Consider the following 24,803-nt stretch of genomic DNA (forward strand, 5'->3'; position numbering starts at 1 on the left):
TGAAGTCGGTGATCCATTGTGCCCTTGAGAAAATGTGTTCTTTTTATTTTTAGGTCTAAATGTGTAGTGTATAGTGCACCTTACTGGACCAAACATAAATAAAAGTACACTATTGGATAACTAGATAAATGCACTAAAGACAGATAGATGAAAGTACAATCCACCTTATTCCAGAAGTGGGCGTCGCCATACAACCTAATCCTTCTTCCGGTTGAATTGATTGTGGGCGGGGCGAAAAAAGGTCAATAGATTAATGTACTATTGATAGATGGATGGATAGATACATGTACTATAGATGGTTAGATAATGTACTAGATAGGATTAACTATATTTTATATCTTTGTAAATTGGTTTAAAGCAGTTTTACTCAAAATGACACAAAGAACATTTAACTGGTGTAACTGCTGTAATGCACTGAGGCAGGCAATCAAATAAAGGAAATGTTCACTTAATGCCGCTGGCGTTGTAGTCACACAAGCGAAAAGGGTACGTTATGTTACATGAGAACACTTGGGACAATGCGAGGAACATTAGATTTCTTAATAGCCACATTCATCACCAATTAAAATGTCTCGTCTCACACAATCTATATAAAAACACTTAAGTACAGGAACAATCGAAGGCGACGATATCGAGGGCAGCACTCGTTTACTCTTGAGTGACTTGTACTTTTCAGACACCATCATTTTACTTCTACTTCAGTCATATTTAGTTTGAAGTAACAGTAAATGTGCATAGATTTACAGTATATGTCCTGCGGCAGTGGCTCTGGAATCTGTACCTGCTTCCGAAGAGTGCACACGCTTTTTTGCTCGCTCCGCTTGCTATCGCTGCTTTCCTTATTTATTTTGCTTTTTAATCAGTTTTTGTCTTCCAAACATTTTTGCTTTAGACTTTTTCAAGTAAACCAAGGATTTTAAGAACATTTTTCCAGTTTTAACGACATATCTGACGCCAGCGACATGTCCGGGAGAAGAAGTGAGAAAGATTGTGAACGCTGTCGGAAATATCAACAAGAAATTAATGAGCTGAAAACACGGATATTTGTTTTGGAATCTGAAAAAGTTCTTCACGATACCATTCCTGTGTCAACCGACGGTAAGAAGAGCACACTTTTTACAAGAAAAACTGCTACTTTCAACCTAAACCGCAGTGACTCTGTGTCGTTTCCAAAACTGTCTAAAAACCAGAAAGACCAGGCTGTTTCTTGGAACAAACTTGGAGCAAAGCCTAAACGATACAAAGATAACGTGAAGTCACCTAAAATACAGCTCACCAACAGATTTTTACCACTTTCAGAGATGGAATTAAATGAAAAAAGGAACGATGACGTGGCCAAAATACAGCGAGGAGGAACTGTGCCAAAAGCCAAGGTCACACGGATTGTTTTGATAGGAGACGGGGCGATAAGTCACGTGACGCATGAAAAGATAAACACACATTCTTTTCCAAGCGCCACTGTTTCTGAGATAACGTCACTCCTTCCAAATATTATGGCTAAGCATGGAGGAGCTAAACAGCTGATTGTGCACGTGGGTGCAGTGGACATGCGGCGGGAACAGACTGAAGTTTTGAAAAAAGACTTCTTGAAGTTATTCGACGTGCTTGATAAAATGGAAATCAAAACTTTCATAAGTGGACCTCTTCCAAACATCGACAGGAGGATAAACAAGTTTAGCCGGCTTCTTCAGCTGAACACATGGCTGTCCAAAGAGTGTCCCCCGAGGGGACTACACTATATTGAGAACTTCTATCTATTCTGGAAACGAGAGGACCTGTTTAAGAGAAATGGCCCCCACCTATGCAGAGGTGGAGTGAGGGTGCTGACAGAGAACCTGCTCCACGCTCTGAGGCATTGGACTGGGCCTGGACAGGGTCCTGAGCAGATAGTTAGAGAAGAGAGGAATGAGAGAAGAATTCCTGCTCCATCAGCCAAAGACCAAGCCAATGTTTCAACATCAAAAGCACCACAACCTCAGCCTCCACCAAAGGATTCATCAGCAGCTGCTCCACCACCACCAGCAAAGGATTCAGCTCCAGCTGCTCCACATTCACCTCCACCGCCTCCAGCAAAGGAACAATCTTCAAAGGCCTTGGACCCATCTGTGACAAGCCCAACAACATCCCTGTCATCACCCCTGCCTTCACACCAGCCCTGGGTTCCCCCTGCAACATCTACTCCCACTAAAGATTCATCATTCTCCTTCTCATCTCCACTCTCACCCATGGGCCTTCCCAGCCATTTTGAAAGTCTGATCAAATCAGGCATTAAGATGGCTCCACTCACGCCCAATATAGCAAGGGCTATGCCGACTACACCAACAAAAGCCCCACCACCCATCCCCCCTCGACCTGGTATCTCCCATAGCTAGGATGCACTGGGTCTCAGCGTTGCCGGGACTTATTGTCACATTAAAAATCAAACCAACCCGGGGCCCTATGTAAAAAGAGCCCCCCCTAGTGCTATTTCTGTAGTCACATCATCACACAGATGGAAAAACAAAATGCGAGTCAGGCCCAATCTGAGAAATGTGATTCATATTCCCTGTGAAAAGATAAAGCCCAGTCCCACTGAAACTAGTCTGAAACTTGCTGTGCTAAATGTCAGATCCTTATGTAACAAATCTCTCTTAATTAATAATTTTATTTCTTCTTATAATCTTGATTTTATGTTTTTAACTGAAACATGGCTTGACAAAAACACAGGAAATGTAGTTCTGATAGAATCTGCTCCACCCAACTTTAAGTTTGAATCTGAAACACGAGAAAACAAAAAAGGGGGTGGAGTCTGTGCTGTCTTTAGAGATGAAATAATTACCCGCAGGTTGTCTTTTGGGGTGTTTTCATCATTTGAGTATGTATCCTTTAAAATGGAGCTAAAACGGTCTCCATCCATTCTCTTCATTGTTTTATACAAGCCTCCCCAGCACTGCCAAAGTTTTATTGATGATTTTACTGAGATGCTTTCAGTCATATGCACAGACTTTGATGGTTTGGTCATTACAGGTGATTTCAACGTGCATGTTGATAATATTTGTGACAGAAACGCTAAAGAGCTTGATGCTGTCCTTGAAACCTTCAGTCTTACTCAGCATGTGAGAGGCCCCACCCACAGCAAAGGACACACTCTAGATCTCATAATTACAAAGGGGGTAAATATTTCAAATGTTAATGTGATCGATGTTGCTCTGTCTGATCATTTCTGTGTCTTCTTTGACCTGTCTGTTTCTCCCCAACCTCCGGTTGGTCCTGCAGTTGTTCAGCGGAGACACATAAGTGATGGCACAGGTGCACTGTTTATGGAAATGATAAACTTCGAAAATGTCTCATGTTCTAATGTAAATGATTTGTTGAACTCTGTTACATCTAGTGTTTTGAATGTTCTGGACACCATCGCCCCTATAAAGGCTAAAATGGTTAAAAATAAGCAGAAGGCGCCGTGGAGAAATGATGATTCGGTCAGGGCACAGAAAAGGGAGTGCCGCAGGGCCGAACGGAAATGGCGCAAGTCAAAGCTCCAGGTTCAAAAAGAGATTTACAAAGAAAAGCTGAACATGTACAACCTAATCTTATGTAGAACTAGGGAAAGATATTTTTCTGAAATAATTGGAAGCTGCAGTAACAACTCGCGTGTCCTGTTTGCCACAGTAAACAGATTAACAAACCCTCCAGCTCAGCTGCCGTTAGAACTCATTTCCACATCCAAGTGTAATGAGTTTGCATTATTCTTTAATGACAAAGTTCAGGGCATTAAAAATGCTATAAATCCCACAATGCAAAAAATTACCCTAAAACCACCAAGACACTTAGAGCTAACTCACTTTGCACCAGTAACTGACAAAACTGTCCATGAGATCATCACCAGTCTGAGTTCATCTACATGCTGCCTTGATGTGTTACCCACCAGATTTCTAAAGTCTGTGCTGAACAGTTTGTTAGCACCATTCACTCACATAATTAACATGTCGCTTCAATCTGGAACATTCCCAATGTCTTTGAAAACTGCGGTCATAAAGCCTCTCCTAAAGAAGAGCAGTCTTGATGCCGCAGTACTGAGTCATTACCGGCCCATCTCTAATCTGCCATTTTTGGGCAAAGTCCTTGAAAAGGTTGTTTACCAACAGCTCACAGATTTCCTCTTAATAAACAACTCATTTGATGTTTTTCAGTCAGGTTTTAGACCTCATCACAGCACTGAGACTGCTCTTGTCAAGGTGACAAATGACATCCGCCTGAACACTGACACGGGCAAAGCCTCAGTCTTAATTCTGTTAGATCTGAGTGCTGCTTTTGACACGGTCGATCATGGGATCCTCTTACAGAGACTAGAGGACTGGGTGGGCATCACTGGCACTGCCCTAAACTGGTTAAGGTCCTATCTGGAAGACAGGAAGTACTTTGTTGAAATTGGTAGCTGTGTCTCAGACCACATGACCCTGACCTGTGGAGTGCCCCAAGGGTCAGTCCTGGGTCCCCTTCTGTTCAACCTCTACATGCTGCCGTTGGGTCAGTTGATACGCAGTGAAAATGTGTCCTATCACAATTATGCAGACGACACTCAGATCTATGTTTCACTATCGGCAGGTGACTATGGACCAGTAGATTCACTCTGTCACTGCATCCAACAGATCAGTTTGTGGATGCAAAACAACTTTCTCCAGCTGAACTCAGACAAGACTGAAATAATCGTTTTTGGCCCACAGAAACAAAGAGAAAGTGTTAGCGGTCACCTCCAGAGTCTCGCTCTAAAACCTACAAACCAAATTAGAAATCTGGGGGTAATAATGGACTCAGACTTGAACTTTAATAGCCACGTCAAATCAATAACATCAGCAGCTTTTTACCATCTAAAAAACATTGCCAAAATCAAAAATATAGTGTCAAAACCAGATTTAGAGAGACTTATCCATGCGTTTGTCTCCAGTAGATTAGACTACTGTAACGGCCTGCTCACTGGTCTCTCCAAACGAGCTGTAAAACAGCTGCAGTACATCCAGAACGCTGCTGCTCGGGTCCTGACTAGAACCAGGAAGTATGATCACATTAGTCCTGTTCTCAGGTCTCTGCACTGGCTCCCTGTGGCTCAGAGAATAGACTTTAAAGCAGCTCTGCTTGTGTACAAGTCTCTCCATGGCCTAGCACCAAAGTACATCTTGGATATGTTAGTGCCATATGAACCATCTCGGACTCTGAGGACCTCAGGGACCGGCCTCTTGCTGGTGCCCAGAGTCAGGACAAAACATGGGGAATCTGCGTTTCAGTTTTATGCAGCTAAAATCTGGAACAGTCTTCCTGAAGATGTGAGACAGGCTTCTACTCTGACAATGTTCAAATCTAAGCTAAAAACAGTTTTGTTTAGCTGCGCATATGACTGAAAGGATTTTTTCTTTGCACTCTTCTCTTTTGTTTGTGATTTTATTAGTTTAGAAAATCAGTTGGATTGATAATTTTTAATTTAGTTAATTTTATTGTATTTCTGTTTCTGTAATTTCTTTGTGATTTGAATGCATTTTTCCTGCTGTGAAGCACTTTGAATTGCCTTGTGTATGAAATGTGCTCTACAAATAAACTTGCCTTGCCTTGCCTTGCCTCTGGAGCATTATCAAAGCATTGAAAGCGTGACTTTTGCACTTAAATCTGTGCATTGTGTATAAAAGCAGACATTTATTTATGCATGAAACTCATCTGGCACGGATTAAGGGGGAACATATGGACTGGAATTGATCTCACGCCGCGCTGTTTGTCCTCTTCACAGAATATCAATTTTTCCCATATGAGCATGTAACATTTCCAGCATAGTTCACGTTCATATGAGCATCTCTCCCGGGCTGGTCCTGCATTAGTCATGCTGTACAGGCCTTATCTGTCTCTGATCTGTCTCTGAACCATTTCTCATTTCGACACATTGCTCTGTCCAGTCCTTCAGTCTTTCATCAGGCTGGCTTTTCATCACTTCTTAGCTGATCACAGGCCACAAACGCGTAGAGACTTGATCAATATAGTGGAGCGGGGTAAAATAAAAAAGGCTTCTGCAACTTTTTACTGACCGCACTATAGAAATACAAGAGCTGTGTTGTTCTTTATTTTCCCGCTCATTACAGATACGATCACAAGGGTCAGTGACATGTCCTAGAACAAGCAAAGTCACAGTCTCCAGGGTAAATATAGTTTCACGGACCCAGAGTCTCCACTGTGGTCACAAGTTTAGGTCAGACGGTCATCCTCCTCAGATTGTCCTTGGATAGGCCTTTCCGGATTAATGGAAGTTATAGCTATAAAGGACAGTGTGCAAAAGAAATAAACACATTACACAGGGGAGGTGGGAGTGCAGGTCAGATGTTGGGTGGACATATCATATTAATAATGTCCATATTTAAACAGGATGGAGTGTTCAGGAAAGTAGATTGTTTTAAATGGGTTTGCAGAAAAATATGGCATGCAGCCCACCACATTATATTTTGTGTTGTGGGAGATTAAAGTCATATTGAGTCAGAATGTCATAACCAAAGCCTGCTTAATGTCTACATGAAAAACGTATTTATTACATTGACTGAAATATAAACCAGTATGACTTTCAACTTAAAGTGCATAAGAGGTTAGATGATGCATTCTCTAACTGTTACCTAGCAACCATTATTGTAAACGAGGGCCAAAATCCAAATCATTTACACAATAGTTATAGGATAATAAATCCTGATTTCAATGGAGTGTCAGTGTGGACATCACAGAAGTGTTAAATCGCAGCTCTACTTCCTATTGCTTTTATTCAGAAATTGCCACTTGACTGAAGTAAAACTATGATAAATAATGAGGGACTGTCCCACCAAACAGAGAAAAACATGCATTCTTACTGAGGGTGGGCTTCACTCCCCCCAAGGACTTGGCCTGGTAGCGTTGCTTGCTTAAGGATATCCTCTGTTTCAAAGCAAATTATGTATGATTATTTCTGTTTATATTTGTTTGTTTTGTGATTTTAATGCATCTTTCCTTGTTGTATAAAACATTTTGACTGACTTTGTGTACAAATTGTGCTCTACAAATAAACTGGCCCTGCCTTGTGTGGAACCAGTGAGAAGTTGAGGCAATAGCAGGTGTGTGTGTGTGTGTGCGTGTGTGTGTGCGTCTGTGTGTTTGCGTGTGCGCGTCTGTGTGCGTGTGTGTGTGTGTGTTTGTGTGTGTGTTTGCGTGTGTGAGTGAGTGTCTGTGTTTGTGAGTGTGTCTCTGTCTCTGTGTGTGTGTGTGTGTGTGTGTGTGTGTGTGTGTGTGTGTGTGTTTGCGTGTGCGTGTGCGAGTGAGTGTCTGTTTGTTTGTGTGTGTGTGTTTGTGTGTGTGTCTGTCTCTGTGTGTATGTTTGTGTGTGTCTCTGTGTGTGTCTCTGTGTGTGTCTGTGTGTGTGTGTTGTGTGTGTGTGTGTGTGTGTGTTTGCGTGTGCGTGTGCGAGTGAGTGTCTGTTTGTTTGTTTGTGTGTGTGTGTTTGTGTGTGTGTCTGTCTCTGTGTGTATGTTTGTGTGTGTATGTTTGTGTGTGTCTCTGTGTGTGTCTCTGTGTGTGTCTGTGTGTGTGTGTTGTGTGTGTGTTGTGTGTTGAGAAAGGCATTTGTCGAAGAAAGAGTTATTGATTTTTCCAGCAATGTCTGGTTCAAAGCTGCCGAGGTTTGATGATGACTGACAGTTCAGTGGCTTCTGTGTAAAAAGGATTCCATTTGGATAAAAAAAACAACAACACATTTTTCTAAACACCAACAGGTTTAACAGGCAATTTTCACACTTTTGCTTTTTATTATATACTATTGCACTGCTTGTAATGATGATTTGAAAGGACAGATCCAGAGCTTTTTGAAAGGCATCACCCTGAGCTGAACTGAGCCTCTTCCCTCTTCTGTAAATACCCTCGGGGCAGGACGTGTTAAAAAGCATGTGTACGAACACAGGGACGGATACAAGATGCTGGGGAGATTGTAAGAGTCATTTCCTCCACTTGCTAATAGAACACAGGCCTCATAATCCACTGGCTTTTATGTGCTCAAACCCGCATCTGCTCTTTGTATGCTTTTATCAGGAAGTACGAGGGAAACATCAATGACCAAACTTAAAAATCCAATTATGAAAGCAGATAATAAAGAGATTTGCCTGGAAGAATATTGTTTGATTTGATTTGTATGTATTTATTCAACAAGGACATGTTTGAACATCTGTATTGAACAAATATAAATATGTCGGATTATAGAAACAAAGCTAATTTACATGTCTTTACTTTGGAGATGAACATCACTAGCTTTAAACTGCCACATTTGGTCTAAAGTTAGTGATTCATTACTTTTGACAGAAAAAACTAAAGCATTTACCAAATTCTGAGCTATTCCATTTACATTGTAGGTTTACCTGATATGACCTCACACCAGGCATGTACATTTAACTGTCAGATATATATATACACATTTCTAATTTCATATCTATGGTGACTCACAGTTGTTGTTGTTGTAAATGTGTGGCAGCAAACCTCCTCCTGTCTTCTGTGGCGGTGAAGATAACACCTGCATGGTTTTGTTCCTTCTATATTTCACTCAGACGCCCACCTGGCTCCGAGGAACAGGGCCAGCCGGTAACTGTTTCCATAATGAGGGCCCGTAAAATATAATGCAACAAAGTGCCACACCAGGGATTAGCCGACGTTCCCCTCTTTTCAAATAGGGAATGAAAAACAGCGTATTATTTGACGTACACAATACTCGGTGTAATCATGCTCCATTATCAGTCATCGGAGTGTGTCGTGTGATCTTGGGCTTGGAGCGGCGCAGATCGCAGTTCTAAAGCATGTGTGCCATTAAGAATATTCAGTTTGTGACCTATGAAAAGACGTCTTAATCCGGCTGAAATCTCTGGATCAGGAGAAAAAGATGACAAGTTTGGGGAAGTTTGTGTTTTGTCCTTATGTGCACTTTTAGTAAGGATTCCACATAGTTTTATAAATGAGCCCCAATCCAGGTGGTCCATAAATCTACTCTAAACCTCTTTTTGCACTGGATTAAATACACACTTTGATTTAATGAGTGATATTGAACATTTAACATGTACTTATTTTGTATTAAAACATATTGTATATTAACTTTGGCTGTCTGCATTGCAAATGAAGGACATACATTGATTTGTCAGATCCCTCACTTTGCATAAATCCTTTAATAAGTGTGTGAAACTCACTGATTTGGATGTAAACCAGTTCCTCTAATGTCATTATCGTTAGAGTCATTATTATCACAAGCTCGTGCCATTTCAATTGAACTTTTCTTGCCAACGCTTTATTCCTCATGAGCTTTTGTTCTGACTTGAAGCATTGTTACAGTTCTTGATGAATGCACGTTGTTAATTGATGATCAGACGGCATATGGCGCCAGTCCCAGCTGTCGCTCTCATTGGCCAGCTGCTGTGTGCTGTGTGCGCTGTGATTGGTCAAGTGTGACAGTCAAAAGGCCATCTGGGACTTCACTCCTGAGCCATTTCTAACTTCAGCGTTGCATTATCTAGTTATTTAGGCATGTTACTGTAGAAGAAGCGAGACGAGATTTATATTTTTAGTCAATAAGATAATGATCTGTTAAAAGTGGCAGAACAATTAAAACGCTTTAGAGGGGAACTGTGCTTCAGCAGTTTTATGTTTGGTCTGAAAATGAAGTCTTATGCACATTTTATATAATTTTGTCCCTATGTCGACTTCTTTTCATTATCTATTTCACTCATTAATGCGTTTTTATGGTGTGATTGGAAATAAATACCCATGTAACAAATTTACTCTATAGCGCCCCCTACCCATTGTGTGAAAAACTCAACATTGTCTGATTCTTTTTTGAAACTCATGGTTTATAATCTCCTGGAGACGCCATGAAATAAATGCATTGCAGATATTGTGTATTTTCACAATTGGCCAGCAGAGGCGCAATGAATGCCTCCACTTCCTCTTCCTCTTTTATTTTGAAGGGACATTTCACTCTTTTAGATCATGAAAAGAAGTCGACAGAATGATATAGTTTTGTAGAGTGTCTAATTCCTCACTATGTTAATTCATTTATTTCATATTTATCTTTTGCTCACCTCCTTCTGTCCCCTCCTCTTTCACTCCTCTCGGCCTTGTCACACACACACACACACACACACACACACAAGCATTCTTCTGTGGTTCTGCTCCCGGGTTTTTGCACAGATAAAAGTGTGTAATGAATGAGCTGAAGACACAGCGTTCACTCTGACAGTCTGAGAGAATAACAGAACAGGACACGTGTTTGCTGTCTCTTTATGAGGATTTATTGTGTAGAGGAGGCGTGTGGTTTGGACAGCGACACAAGGTAAACTCTGAGGTATTCTGGATGTGGTGTATTTGTAATGACTGGTTGAAATATCAATGGCACCGTGTAATGTGTCTCTCTCTCAGGGGCAGAAATCAGAAGCCGAGCGCTACTTCCTCAAGGCCATTCAGCTGGACCCTACAAAGGGCAACTGCTACATGCATTACGGTAATTGTACCTTTTACATTTTACATAACTACATAATCAGATGTCAGCATAACAACATACATAATAAGATGTTTTGTGGTCATATGTTACTGGATTTCAAAGACATTTTGATTAGACATTTGTGTCACTGTCAATGGAATGCTTTTACTTTACCCAAAGGTTTGTTTTGCATTTTAGTTTGTATAGACATCCAGAAAAGTTATTTAACTTCTTTGCAAACAGTCCATGTATTTCACTAAACGTTCTCACACTGGGTGTGTCTGAACTTAACTTTGAAGATATCTGAACCGCCTTTCCATTTCCTTCAAACCCACATATCATTGTGTCTTGGTAGATTCACTTTTAATTGGTTTAACACATTAAAACGAGACAGTTGGAGCTTTTACATTATTCCTCTTTCATTCATTCCCTGAAGGTTCAGCAACACTGAAACAGGAGTATTATTAATGCAAAAGCCGATAAGATAATCAGGATGTGTTTTTTTCTTTTTCTTTTCCAAACTCTCTACCTTCCATCACTGTCACTACAACACCTTTTGTTCTGCAGTGATGTGTCGGCCTCTAACACAATGACATTTAGCCGATCAATAGGTCAGTGGCTCGTCTCAGCTGTTGGAAACACGGTTATACGTCTTACTTGACACCGTGTTAAAGGTAAAATACCATCTAGAGCTCAGATGAGGACCACTGATATTCAAAGGCAAGAAGGCCTTTGGTTATCCATATTGTTCAAGCAGATTTTTACTTAAGCGTTCAATTTGCAGTTTCATTTGTAAAGGCAAATCCAACAAGATCTTGACTTTAAATTTAAATTGGTTTCACCTCAGGCTTTTAGTCAAGGTTTTGGTTTGACTTGAATATTATCTCATGTGGGTCAATAGTGAGGCTGCCCAAAGGCAACACCACAATAATTCCTCTTTAAGTTTTTTCTAAGCCACTTCTTGTCCTCCAGGCGTGGTTGAACTGCAGCCATGGTCCTAATAAGACACACATTTCCTGTGAGAGATACTTTATATTGCAATAACAGGTCTGCTGTGGTTGGTTAATGTGAACAAATTGGTCCGAGAGATGGGCCAAAAAGAGGTGGAATGTTTAGCGTCTACTGTAAAGGTTTAGGGATAAAGTAAATTTAATTGAGCCTTGGCCAACGAAAATGTGGGAAGTGTCTTAAATAAAAAAAGAGTCCCACCTTTCATGTGCTTTTTCTTTGTGGAAAGTCTGCCATGTCCTAAACTCTATATAATCAGTGTCTGTGTAAGTCTGTTTTTCGTCAGGCCTTTAACTCACACAGGTTTTCCCTGATGTTTTCCCTGTATTTCCAGGGCAGTTTTTGTTGGAGGAGTCTCGAGTGCTGGAGGCAGCAGAGATGGCCAAGAAAGCAGCGCAGCTCGACAGTGGCGAGTTTGATGTGGTCTTCAGCGCGGCCCATATGCTCAGGTGAGGCCTTCACTGGGCTCCTGATGAGTTCCATGCGCGGACATCGGTAATTTACAGTGTGTGGAGGAGATGGGTGGGCCTCAGTAGTTTCCAGAGCTGAGGAGAGAGGGAGGTCTCCAGTCTGCAGCTTTATCCCAGGCTTACACCAGTCCTCAGCCTCATGATTTAGAGTAATCTCTCCTCTCACAGCAGTGCCAGCTCCAGAGCCATGACTGTCTTAGCTCTGTGTCCTCAAACACATCTGAGCTGTGAGATGACATTACAATGACTGTGGAAGTGTATCATCTGAAGACAGTGACACTCTGTCAAAACTTCTTGAAATGAACAATGCACATTATTATATAAACACATGTACGTACATATATCAATAAACATGCAGAATTGACACCCAAGCAGAAGCAAATTTCAATCTCCTGTCCCTTTTTTACAGGTTGTTATAGGTTTTTTGTCTTCAACATGCAGGTTTAGCCACTGTCAGTGTAGCACACCTCTTTTAAACCAGCAGAGCACTTACCCAACCTTCAAACATGTATTGAATGTATCCTTGCCATGTTCCTTATTTTAATCTACCTGAAAGCTGCAGTACAAAATGTATGTAAATTATGGAGATATTTTTTATCAAACAAACTAGACAAAGCTTCTTCAAATAACACAGCAAATAAACTGAAAACAAGCTCTTTAGTTTGAATGTTTGGAAAATGTGAAAATCCTAAACCAAAATGACTTGATTTGATGAAATACTAAGGAGGAAGCACTTTTATATCAGATATTATTACCCTTCTCTGATCATAAAAGGAGCCATCAGAGCTTGTTTACCCCCCACAGTTGTGTCTATCTTCAGCCTCTCTTCAGACTTAGACCCTCACAGTCGGGCCGAGCCTGGAGCAGCATGTGGTGTGAACCCTCTGTCTCCCGACATGGGGTCCGCTCGCTCCACTCCTCCATGGCTCATGATCTTTATGTGTTTGCTTTGGACGCAGCAGTGGAAAGGCTCTTACAAACCTGATTCTACACAGAGAATACGGCCACTTAGATGTGCAAATGTCTATTATTACGCTCCAGGGTCCTTGCATTTTCACCAAACCAAGTACAATTTATTTATATTTCCATAGTTGGTTGAAGTGGACAGGGATGAAGCAGGAGCAGACAGTGTGCCAAGTTCAAGGCTTGTAAATATGACTTGTGCCGGGGATTTATACTTGAGGAAGCAATAGTTAAAATACATTACATAGTCATAAATGTTTCTATTGGAGCCACATGTTTTATAGAGGCACATATTCGAGGCATTAGTCTGCGTAAGTGGCATGACGATTTTGTTTCTTCAGTGGTTGTTTAATGTGTAATTTGCTTTGAATTGATTGTGGGTGATATCATGAGCTGGTAGCATCAGGAGGAGTCCCTCAGGCTGTGGGCGTGGCACCGTGGAAAAGCTTCAAAATGTGATTGTAGGCTGGACACAGATGGACCACGCATCTGCTGCTTAAATGAAAATAGTTGATATGGTAAAATGTACTTCAGTTAATTGGCTCTGATGTCCATCATGTCATCATCAAATCTTGAAGAAATGTAAATAAACTCGACAAAATACATTTATTTTCAAAATGCATCGTACATTGTAGATAAAGAAATCCCCACAACATAAAATTAAGGCATTTTATTGTATTATGTTTAGCCATATTTTTCTTATTTATTTATGTTTTCCTTGTTGTATAGTTAAATTACTTCATTCTACAAATCCATATTAGAAACCTTCAGTGAATTTTAATGCCCCTTTTTTCCGCTCTTCTTCCTATGACTATGTCCCATGCCTTTTATTTTAGAGAATAAATGACCCGCTGCCCTTGGGAGAAAAGTTGTATCTCTTTGCATAATAAAGTTCAAAAATCTGGAAGCTTTTTTAATGTCCGTTTTTTTCTCACGAAAAGTTTGGGAGTCATTCATCCCTCACTCCTCAGTCACTTCTGTATCGTCTGGTCCAGACTGGTCTCAATAATAAGTGTGGACAGATAATGTGTTCCTCAGATAATGTGTTGTTAAATGTGATAATGATATTATCCGATTAGATCGGCTCATGCATTCTTGCCCTGAAGCCGGAGCTCTGTAAATACTTTTGTTGGCAAACAAGTCTGTGTTTGTGGCTGGACGAGAGGCCACATTTATAATGTCTGGACAAATTCAGCTACAAACCAGTGTTTGGATCGACGCTGGAATTTAAAGTGGTTTGACCCAAAACATAAATTCTAGCTTTGAGAGCTGATACACATCATAATCTAATCTCTGTCAATCTACTTATTTTTTTTAAACAGAATTGACTCCTCAATCAGTAGAACCAGTTAAATGTTAAATATTTCACAAAGCCTGGTGCAGTTCAGAAATACACACGTAAATTCACTTTCATCAACACTGTAGTCAAAATTACAAAGTTTACAAACCAATTTGACTTCTAAACTAAACTGGTCCAAAGCATTTGGACAATATTTTACATGCAAACAGCCTTGTGTTATTTCTGTCGATGGACATCTCTTCAGTCATGTGCATTTGTGTCCGATGTCATATAGTGATATCCAACTCATTGCATAAAACAGAGCTTCATGCTGCACTGACACTTGCATAAGCAGGTCCTTCCATCCTGAGCATGTGGATGATCCCTAAAGAGGCGGACGGCCCAAATGAAAGAGCCGCACTTGCTTTGATCAGTCCATCCTGAGGCTCCACCAGCCCCTGCTCTCTGTGTCCTTGACTTTCTCAGACTTAAACTGTTTGCAATGAGTGGCCCTGCAGTGGTCAGAGCCCTGCAGATGAGGACTGTAAAGACATTGTGAATTCAGTGTTAATATGAGGCAGACAGTGGCAGAGCAGTGGTATTAGAGGTGAAAACACTGGTATGTGACAGGTGCTGCTTTGAGTCGTGCTGATTCACCATCTGCTGAAAACAAAGCATGTGGCACAGGGAAGGCCCTGCTCTGTTTATCCAAGACAACAGAAATATCAGCTGGGTTCATTGTTTAACAGCTTGACAAAATACAGATCCAATAAATCTTATTTATTACTTTCTATGGGTGTTTTAATTCTGAAACAAGAATCAATATGTTTCTTTTTATTTTATTTCTTACGCTTAATCATGTGTTACTAGGCAAGGCAAGTTTATTTGTAGCGCACATTTCATACACAAGGCAATTCAAAGTGCTTCACACAGCAGGAAAAATGCATTCAAATCACAAAGAAATTACAGAAACAGAAATACAATAAAATTAACAAAATAAAAAATAAACCTTTTAACCTTTTAATTTGAATACATTTAAAATGTGCTATTTTTTATTTAAAGGTGTAGGGTATTACCTCAAAATAGTCCCAGATACATCTTTAGTGTTTAAAATGTCAAAAATAAATAATAAATAAAATAAAAAATAAAAAGGGTAACGTGTAAATGATTTAAGACATAAAAGAGAAGAGTGCAAAGAAAAATCCTTTCAGTCATATGCACAGCTAAACAAAACTGTTTTTATCTTAGATTTGAACATTGTCAGTGTAGAAGTCTGTCTCACATCTTCAGGAAGACTGTTCCAGATTTTAGCTGCATAAAACCGGCACTAGTGTTTTCTTTGTTACTCTTATATATTAAGTAGTAGTATATATAATAGTATATATATAGTATATAAGTGGTGCTTTCAAATGTTAGAACCGCCTGAAAAATGTGTATTACTTTCAGTTTGATTCAGCTCATATTTTGCCAAGAATAAAAGAACCAATCACACATGGAAAACTGTTGGAATCATCATTTATTTTTGTATCTGCTCATTCTTTTTATTCCATTTCCTGGCGTTTTTCTCCCCACTGACCCCTGAGCACTGGTGAACCGAGTCCAAGGCCTGAAGCCAGCGGCAGTAAAGATGAATGACGACCTCCTTCTGTGTGTTTTCTTCACAGACAAGCCAGTCTCAATGAAGCAGCTGAGAAGTACTACGGACAAGCAGCAGGCCTTAGACCAGATGTAAGTCATATCCCACTGTACATTTGTTCAAACAGGCAAATATTAATGTTCAGAAGATATAGAAAAATAGTGCCCCCTGTAACTTCTCTGGTCCGACAGCTACAATACTTTCTCCATTGTGATGTTATTGATGAGGCTTGGATAACATCACAAAACTAATCATATTTAATACAGCTTACATTCATGTTGTTAAAATGCAGATTTGTGTTGTAGTACAGTGACCTCTAGAGTTTAATCAATCAGAAATGATCAGAGTCAACATTTGTGCTTTCACTGTTTATTTATTTTAGGTCAAAGCACAATTTATTCACTAAGACTAAACTCTCTTGCCCCCCACCAGTTTTTTTACCTTGAAAATCATGCGTCTAGAGCAGTTTGCACACATACATAAACATACATTCAGTGTGTCCTTTACACAGTTTAAAAAGAGGAACTCATTAAGTTGAATCCGACAGTACACAACAGTTTACGGTAAACATAAAAAACCCTGCCATCCCAATTCAACAGGTTAATTACAAAGGGCACGAACGAGTTTGAAAAAACTATTTCAACGACGGCCCTGAAGGTGTCAGCTGTTGTTCCAGGATGCTTTTAGCTTTCAAGGTATTTGTACACAGTGTTCAAAGGATGCAGCTAAGAATAAGGTCATTCTGTTGAACATTCCTGGCAAAGCAATTACATTTCCTTTTAATTTGACGGACCCTCCACCAAAAAAAGATAAATTGTGCACCGCAAATGATAAAATTAATCTCAATACTTTAATGTGCTCATGGGTAAAATAGAAAGCAAAACAAAGGGCATTTGTCATGTTTGCTAAATAGGCTCTAACTTCAGTCGTAATTATTCAACACATTGTCATGGTGTCCACAGGTACCAGCAAGTCTGTATTGAAGAATCTGACAACTGAAATATGATGGATTATTATGTATTTTCAAATCCTTTTGTTGTTACTTCTATATCAGACAAGAGGTAGGAGAGATTGTGTAATTACCTTAACATTTTTCGATGGAGACGTGCGCCTTTGTCAATAGCGGAGCACATCACACCAGCCGTCATGTGACACTTCTGACGGCGGAAGTTTCTGTCAAAACATGTTGAGGCAATTACATCATCCATCTTACCTATTGTCTGATGTAGAAGTAACAACAAAACTCACTGAGACATAGGTTTTTGCCCTAATAAATCATAACTATCGCAAGTGCAATCACGGGGCCTGGGCTCTGCAGTAATCCCTTCTTATTACTGGCCTGAATGGAGCTCTTTGTGGAAGCGGGCAGTGAAATGAGTGCTAGTTTGGACTCTAAACTCTGAGATGTGTTTGTGCAGCATCAATCACTGACTTCAAAGCTCAGGCGGAGTGGGCAGATTGGAAAGAATAATGGTAATAACCCCCTGGTCCGAGTCGCTGACATTCTGAAAATGAACGTGTCTCTGTCCACACACGACTGCTCTAAGTGACGGCTCCAGGGGCTTCGTGTTTGGCAGGTGATTATTCAGGTGGTCGCTCACTTTGTTTTTTTAAGGGTCGACCAACTGAACTTTAATCTGATGATATATATTGTTGAGATTTAACGTCAAATTCAGTTCGGTGGAGTGACTTTTTCCTCTCTTTAAGCCCAAATATCATATATATGCCCCAAACTTAATCCAGATCATATAAACAAAATTAAATGAGCATAATATGATATATAATACAACGCTTACTGAGCTAACACGTGCAAAGAAATTCAATATATCATTTTGCTTCTTATTTGCATAACAATTGCTCAAAAAGGAATAGTCAGTACTGCTTAATCTGTTTCTTTCAATTGTAAAATCGACAAAAACATGTATTTATACGGATTTGTTTTATTGCATTCACATTTAGACATTTATTTTTTTCGACAACATGCAAACATAGTTAGCCCAAGACTATTTCTAGACACTAAACTAAACAGTCGGATGTATGTGGTTTCCAAAGTTGTACAATGATCCAACCCTTGCCCCTTTGTCTCTTGTAAACATGTTGAGACAGCTAAAGTTTAGTGTCCTTCTTCTTTCCCGAAAAACTCTTTTGACGTTTGTTTCTCTCATGGTTTCATTGCCGTCCCCAGATGGGTGTAATGTGACTGTTTCTTGGCCTCCACAACCGTATAAACATTAGACATCCAAACCCAAACATTGACCACAGTTGCCTTTTGGTCAGTGGGACTTGGACTCCTCCTGTGAGTTGTATCGCTCACAGCCGATGCACCAAAGTCTTGTCTTAAACGTTCATCCATCTTCAGAGCGTTCTCCTCTGTTCTGCACAATGGGACTTGACTGTAGCTGTGTTCTCTGTCCGTCTGCGTTTTCCACGTCATGCTTCACTACTTTTCGAACGCTTCACTCAGCGAGACATTTTATATTGAACTCATATGGACGCTTATGTTGAAAGAGGGACACAATCGACCAGGTTCAAACGCCCGTAGAGCTGTACCATTACTTTTTTGTTCAAACGGTTCATGTATTTCTTTTCAAAATGTCTGACAAATACACGAAAGCTGTACCATTTTAAATGTTTTACGGCGCGCCTTTTCTTTACGGTGTGGCCTAATCCGCTCCACATCTGCTCCGACCTCTTTGCCTTCATGCCAGTTTAGGGGAAAGGCTTCGGAGGTTGAAAGGTAACAGAGCAGCAGGAAATGAGTAAAAAGCAAAGACTTTGACGAGGGAATGTTTTTTTTGTACAGGACATAGTAGGGCGTAGTAAAAAAAAGTATGCCACAGTATAAATCAAAAACGTTTTTAGAAGGTAGAAGAAAATGTGCAGAGACGTGGTGGAACTGGAATAAAAAAAACTAAAATTAGGACTACAGTAGACCCAGATGAGAAGAACACTGAGGCTACCCCAAATAAATTGTCTGTAACATTTGCTGTAACATTTTTCAAGTGGCTCGGACGTTAGGCAAATTCTTATTTTTTTTTACTTTGAAGGCAAAAAAAAGATCCAAATTTTGCCATTTTTTGACTCGGAGTGACCACCAGGGGTCAGGCTTCAACAGTCCAGGGGTCAGGCTTCAACAGTCCAGGGGTCAGGCTTCAACAGTCCAGGGGTCAGGCTCCAGGGGTCAGGCTCCAGGGGTCAGGCTTCAACAGTCCAGGGGTCAGGCTTCAACAGTCCAGGGGTCAGGCTCCAACAGTCCAGGGGTCAGGCTTCAACAGTCCAGGGGTCAGGCTTCAACAGTCCAGGGGTCAGGCTTCAACAGTCCAGGGGTCAGGCTCCAACAGTCCAGGGGTCAGGCTCCAACAGTCCAGGGGTCAGGCTCCAACAGTCCAGGGGTCAGGCTCCAACAGTCCAGGGGTCAGGCTCCAACAGTCCAGGGGTCAGGCTCCAACAGTCCAGGGGTCAGGCTCCAACAGTCCAGGGGTCAGGCTTCAACAGTCCAGGGGTCAGGCTATCCTTTATTTTGGTAGCAAAGGCGAGCGGGGGGAACATGCGGGGGACACGGGCGCCGCCATGTTTGTTGTGATGACGCTGCTGGGCGCGTTTCAATCCCAGAATGCATTGCGTAAGTCAAATTTCACACCGTGATAGAGCGTGACATTACTATGGACATGTCAGTGGCTCCGACAGAGGCAAACTAACTTGTAAATAGCAATATAACGACACCTACGCGCGTTTTGTTTTGTTACAGACGCATGTGGAGGACTGAATATGAAGATGCACATGTGTTGCGCTATGCGTTATTAGTCCTTTGGGGTGAAAGACAGGTTTACCAACGTGATAAAACTATATGACACGGCGGTTTAGGAAAGACCGGTCGACGTTTTTTAAACAAAATGCTGATTTTTTTTTTTTTTTTTCAGTCGGCTAGTTTCATACCGGGTCGGTCGGGTTACGGCAAACAGACATATTATTTTGCTCAGCCTGAACAGTATTTGTTTTTGGAATGTGCTGCATGATGTTTCTTCACCGTTGCTCTTCTCATATCCATCTCTTTTACATTACTTTTTAAAACGTTGCTTTTAACTGTTAACAGATCATCTCTTAGTCTTTCGCTCATGACCAGAACACTGATAAGCCGCATAAAGGAGATAAAAATGATTATATGGCAGCAAAGTAAGAGGGGTTTCTTAAAGATAATTGTTTAAGAGTAGGAAAGTGGGCAGTGAGAATGATCTGAATCGTCAAGCAAATGTGAAAAGTGGTCTGACAACGTGATGCCTCAACAGTGCGGTTGGATCGGAGTGTATAGCTGAGGTTTTACAACAAGCCATTATTATACATCGAACATTTTAACGTTTTACCGCATTGGTGTGTGTGATTCTCGAACCCATTACTGTTACAGAAATGTTACATAATACGCTGATCATAAGTTTGAGGATTTGCACAGAACAAATCCACATTAAAGCCTCTATATACTGCACTGTATTGAGTGTGTCAGCCCTATAACGCGTTTGTACAGTGTTTTTCGCACTATAAAGCGCACTTAAAAGCCTTTAATTTTCTCAAAAAACAACTTATAATCCAGTGCTCCTTATATATGGATTAATTCTGGTTGTGCTTACTGACTTCGAAGCGATTTTGTGTGGTACACGTATTGTTTGGCTTTATAGTCCGGTGCGACTTATATATGAAAAATGATTGAAAATAGACCATTAATTGACAGTGCGCCTTATTGTGCGGAAAATACGGTATATGACTCTTATCATTTTCACTTGTGTGCAAATGTATAAACACTTCCTTGACTTCCAAATGGCCCTCTTTGGTGTTATTAGTGGTGTGACCTGAAATGGCAGGTCAAACAGCAGGTAATTTCTGAGTCAAACAGTGGTAGAATGTCCTGGCCCGTTACAGGAGAGAGCCCTGGCTTCTCGGGTGACGTCTGATAGAAACACAGGCGTTTGAGAAGCGGCTTGTTTTACTTGGGGATTACTGTAATTGCAGAAAATGACTATTGATGACGTTTGAGAGTTGGAGTTGGATAGATAGGCCAGACACACCTGCACATTTTAGTAAGTGCTGAAAGAGGAAAGGGATGAAATGACGGTGTGTTTTGAACGTGGGACACATTTTAATCAGCTCAGCACAACTAATAATCTGCTTGTGAATGTGTCATTTGCATATTCATTTGCCATAATGGGTTAGTGGAAAAATCACATCCCAATACGACTCTCTGCATTTGCCAAGGCTTGAAACGAACAAACAAAAATGACATTGCTTTGGTCCCTTTGTAGCTCATTTATTTACTTTGACTTTAATTTATCATCATTTGAATTCTTATTTCCAAAAACCTAAACAAGTTCTATCCCAAACCTTTAAAGGAACGACATGGGGCTCATTTTAACACTTAATTTTCAAAGATCACTGAAGTTCAGCCGCACTAGTTTGGTGACAGTAATAGAGGCCCAGTTTCAGCCATAATGTGAGTCAGATGTTGTTCCTGGCTCTGCTCACGTCAGCTCCTCCTGAGAGCGACACAGATCTTCAGCCACTGCAGTGGGATATATACAGTATGGAGCCTGTGGAGCCACTTCAAAGCTCTGCTCCTGTCTGTCCCTGACATGTGTGGTCACTGACGGTTACTGCTCCGAACGGCTCACCGCAACCAGGAGGAACAAGAAGGGCCAGAGTGTCAGGCTTCTCATGAGGATGTCTAGTTTAAAAGGGCATTTACCGATTTATACCAAAAAAATGGCTTTCTAGACCTTACCACAGCAAATGCCCTTCCCTCCCGACACAGAAAATCCAGGTTTGGGTCTTGCCTGGGTGGCTACAGTTTTGTCATACTTCGGGTGTGTGAGTCTTGTGTTTTCTAAATAGTTTGTTGATACTGTGCGGAAATATTAAAGTACCCAATTGTTTTTCTCATAAACGTGTTGTTTAACCTCAGAAAGTACATTGTAAAAGCAGAATTTTGGGACAAAACCTGATTGGCTGTGCAAGGACGGTCCACAATGCTTCACTTCTCTGTCTAAAAATGCTGTTCTGAATCTGTCCTAGTGGCTAAAATACATATATGTATTTGTGCTTTTCATGTTTCCCTTCTCATCCGAAACGTCCATTCTGTCCCCCCCTCCAGTACCCGGCCGCTCTGATGAACCTGGGGGCCATCCTGCACCTCAACGGCAAACTACAGGAGGCGGAATCTAACTATCTGAGAGCTCTTCAACTCAAACCAGACGACTCCATCACTCAGTCCAACCTGCGCAAACTCTGGAACATCATGGAGAAGCAGGGCCTGAGGACTGCCAGCCCCTGAGCGGAGCCCCCGCCCGCCACGTCTGCTCCAGATCTGAGTACGAACCGACCCCCGTCCCCCCGGTCCGGGAGGAGAGGGTTTTCTAAAGAGGTGGACGACTGCTGAGCTCTAAATGCACCTCAGGCCACGAGTACTCCGCACAACTTTGGCACGCCTGAGCTATTTAGACTCCCTGATGAAAGTGGTCGGCTGAAGTATGTTTTTATAGATTAGGGCACTTACAGTTGCAGCTTTATTGCAAATTAATTTAGTCAAAAATGAGGAGATTTTTTTTTTACAGTCAGTGCAAAAACAATGCCTGGTTTTCACAATGACTTGGTCCGGTTAAATGAGGTTGTGTGAAGAAGTGAAGACCATTGAAAAGCACATCAAACATAAATTATGCTTTTTTCTATCAAAGGATTTTATCAGCAGTCAAATTGTAGCTTCCAAAATGAAAAGGGAATTGACTATCCAACGATTTGAATGCATCAATAGCCTCTGATTGCTCCGGGAAGGTTGGAGTCGGCCAAGTAGATTATACTTGGCGAGGCAGTTTAAGCCGTCGCCGTGCAGCGAAATGTGTGAATCATCCGTATTAGTTTGTGGAGCGCTGGATTCTTCCCATTACTGCTGCTTTTTAGCACAACGGGAAAAGGCCAGGTTTCCATGGCAATGCAATTGAATACAGGGGGAGTTTTTGGTGACGAAACACAGAACGCGTGCGCTGCATGTCTCATGACTGAAGCTGATTTTATAAACACTAAATGAAGGATTCGCAAACCAAATACAAACACAACATCCTTGTTCTCTTCACTATCGCACAGACATACCACTACAGAGGGACGTGTTTTATAAATTATTTGGGGGAAAAATATGTTTTGTATAAATGACTTTAATATATTGTAGAATATGTACATAAAACCATGATTTCTTGAAGTACGTGAGGTACGAGCCTTGGTCTTAAGCGCTTGTGTATGTTCTGTTTAATGAACGTGTTTTGATGACTGAGCACATTCCCATTCATGAGTTTGTGCAGTATTTGTGCTCCTGTCATTGTCCGATTTGTCTGATTTGACTAGCCATAATACTTGTGTTTTTTTAGTCATTAAGCTATGTCAATGGGTCTTCTAAGCGACAGAACCAGCTGGAACTGTGTTTTTTGTAAAGAAGGAGAGAATCCTGTTTGCTATTTGTGCTCATTATTGGTCTCTTTAATTGTGGTCAAATGTTGTTATACATTGAGTATGACATGTTGCAGTTCTGATGGTATCACACTGTTTTTGTCACAAGTCCTTTTACTCAGTATTTTATAATGTAACTAAAATGTCCATCAGCTGCCATCTTTAATGTGCACACTTCTGTCATAAAAGTGCTTATATTTGAATATTGCTTGGGTTAAAAATGACGTTTCACTCCTTGTCTCAGCTCAGGGATCTCAAGCGTTTACTAAATTAAAAAGAGTTATTTTTTAAAGTTGTTTGTATTTGTATAAATTATGAATATTTGTAGGCCTTTTCCTCCTGTTTTGTAATACCTGAACATTGTGCTAGAAATGCCCAACTTTTTTCAACAATAAACATCATTTGCAAACTCTTTTTTTTTGTTCATTCTGCAGCTGTTTTGGGTATAAAAATTGTGAAATGTTTTGACAATTTGAACATACTATAAAAATAAGCTTCAGTTTCAATGTAAACATAGGATGCACTGTGAGCCCAAGACAAATTTCCTTTCGGGGACAATAAAGTTTAACCTAAACTAACCTAAGATATTGTGGTGGTCTTGCATGGAGCAGAACACGTTTTACACATGAATCTGAAGAGCAGAACTTCTGCAATTTGCTTAAGCATGTCATAAAATAAAACCAAATGCTTCTTCTCCACTTTGATCCCGCTACAACAAAGAAAGAGGGCATGTAAAGACTCCCATATGTGCAGAATAGTGCACTGTCTACACGTGGAGGCCTTTCCAGATGTTTCCACAGCTCTTCCTGCTGACAGTCCAGAGTCTGGTCCCTGAGACTGGCCCGTGGAGCTCTGTTTGGGGCTTTAGAGGCTCTGACTGCAGCTCTCAGCTCCACATGGTGCCTGCTCTGAAGAAATATGCAAAGATTGTTTTAAGTGTTCTCCATAACACAGGTGCTGCCACTTTCCTGGGAATGGTGAGAAGTCAGTCATGTCAGACTTTCTGGAGACATTGTAAGATATATTACGTATAGAAAATATTTACCATTCTGTTAAAAGCTGCCAGTTTTCCACAGTTGTTCCTGTCAACCCTATGTCAAATCCATAGCCTATAGGTTTTTTTTTCCGACTAGCGCTATTTCAAAACACATTTTTGCAACTGAAAATCCACTCTTAACGGTACAAATATGTGGCAGATGTATAGATTATAGTGTAAAATACATTATAATCAGAGCAAAACATTTGTAAATCATTTCAGGTTTTATTCTTAACATTAGAACACTGCATACATGAGAGCCAAAAACACACTCATCTGTTGGAGCTTATTTAAGTTGACACTTGCCAACATTTAAATACTGTTTGATTATTATAAGAAGAATACAGAGGCACAGAGAGGACAAGCTGCTCCACTTCACACACAAAGAAGTAGTCCCACTGAAATGGACTGAAATCCTAGACTCAAACCATCACTTAAGCCACTCAATT

At 40.7% G+C, this 24,803-nt stretch overlaps 1 protein-coding gene across 1 annotated transcript in view; it reads left to right on the forward strand.

The window, feature by feature from the left end:
* The window catches only part of LOC140348668 (protein O-mannosyl-transferase TMTC2-like), a 91,092-nt gene extending 67,362 nt beyond the window's left edge, over positions 1–23,730 (forward strand). The window contains exons 9-12 of the mRNA XM_072434686.1: positions 10,423–10,504; positions 11,826–11,940; positions 15,868–15,931; positions 21,976–23,730. Coding sequence (XP_072290787.1) covers positions 10,423–10,504; positions 11,826–11,940; positions 15,868–15,931; positions 21,976–22,155 — 441 coding nt within the window. The 3' untranslated portion in view covers positions 22,156–23,730. The remainder of the gene's footprint in view (positions 1–10,422; positions 10,505–11,825; positions 11,941–15,867; positions 15,932–21,975) is intronic.
* Positions 23,731–24,803: the final 1,073 nt, after the last annotated feature.

This window comes from Eucyclogobius newberryi, unplaced genomic scaffold (genome assembly GCF_026437365.1).
Source record: "Eucyclogobius newberryi isolate DKJ021-1_F unplaced genomic scaffold, fEucNew1.0.hap1 SCAF_7, whole genome shotgun sequence".
Taxonomy (NCBI): domain Eukaryota; kingdom Metazoa; phylum Chordata; class Actinopteri; order Gobiiformes; family Gobiidae; genus Eucyclogobius; species Eucyclogobius newberryi.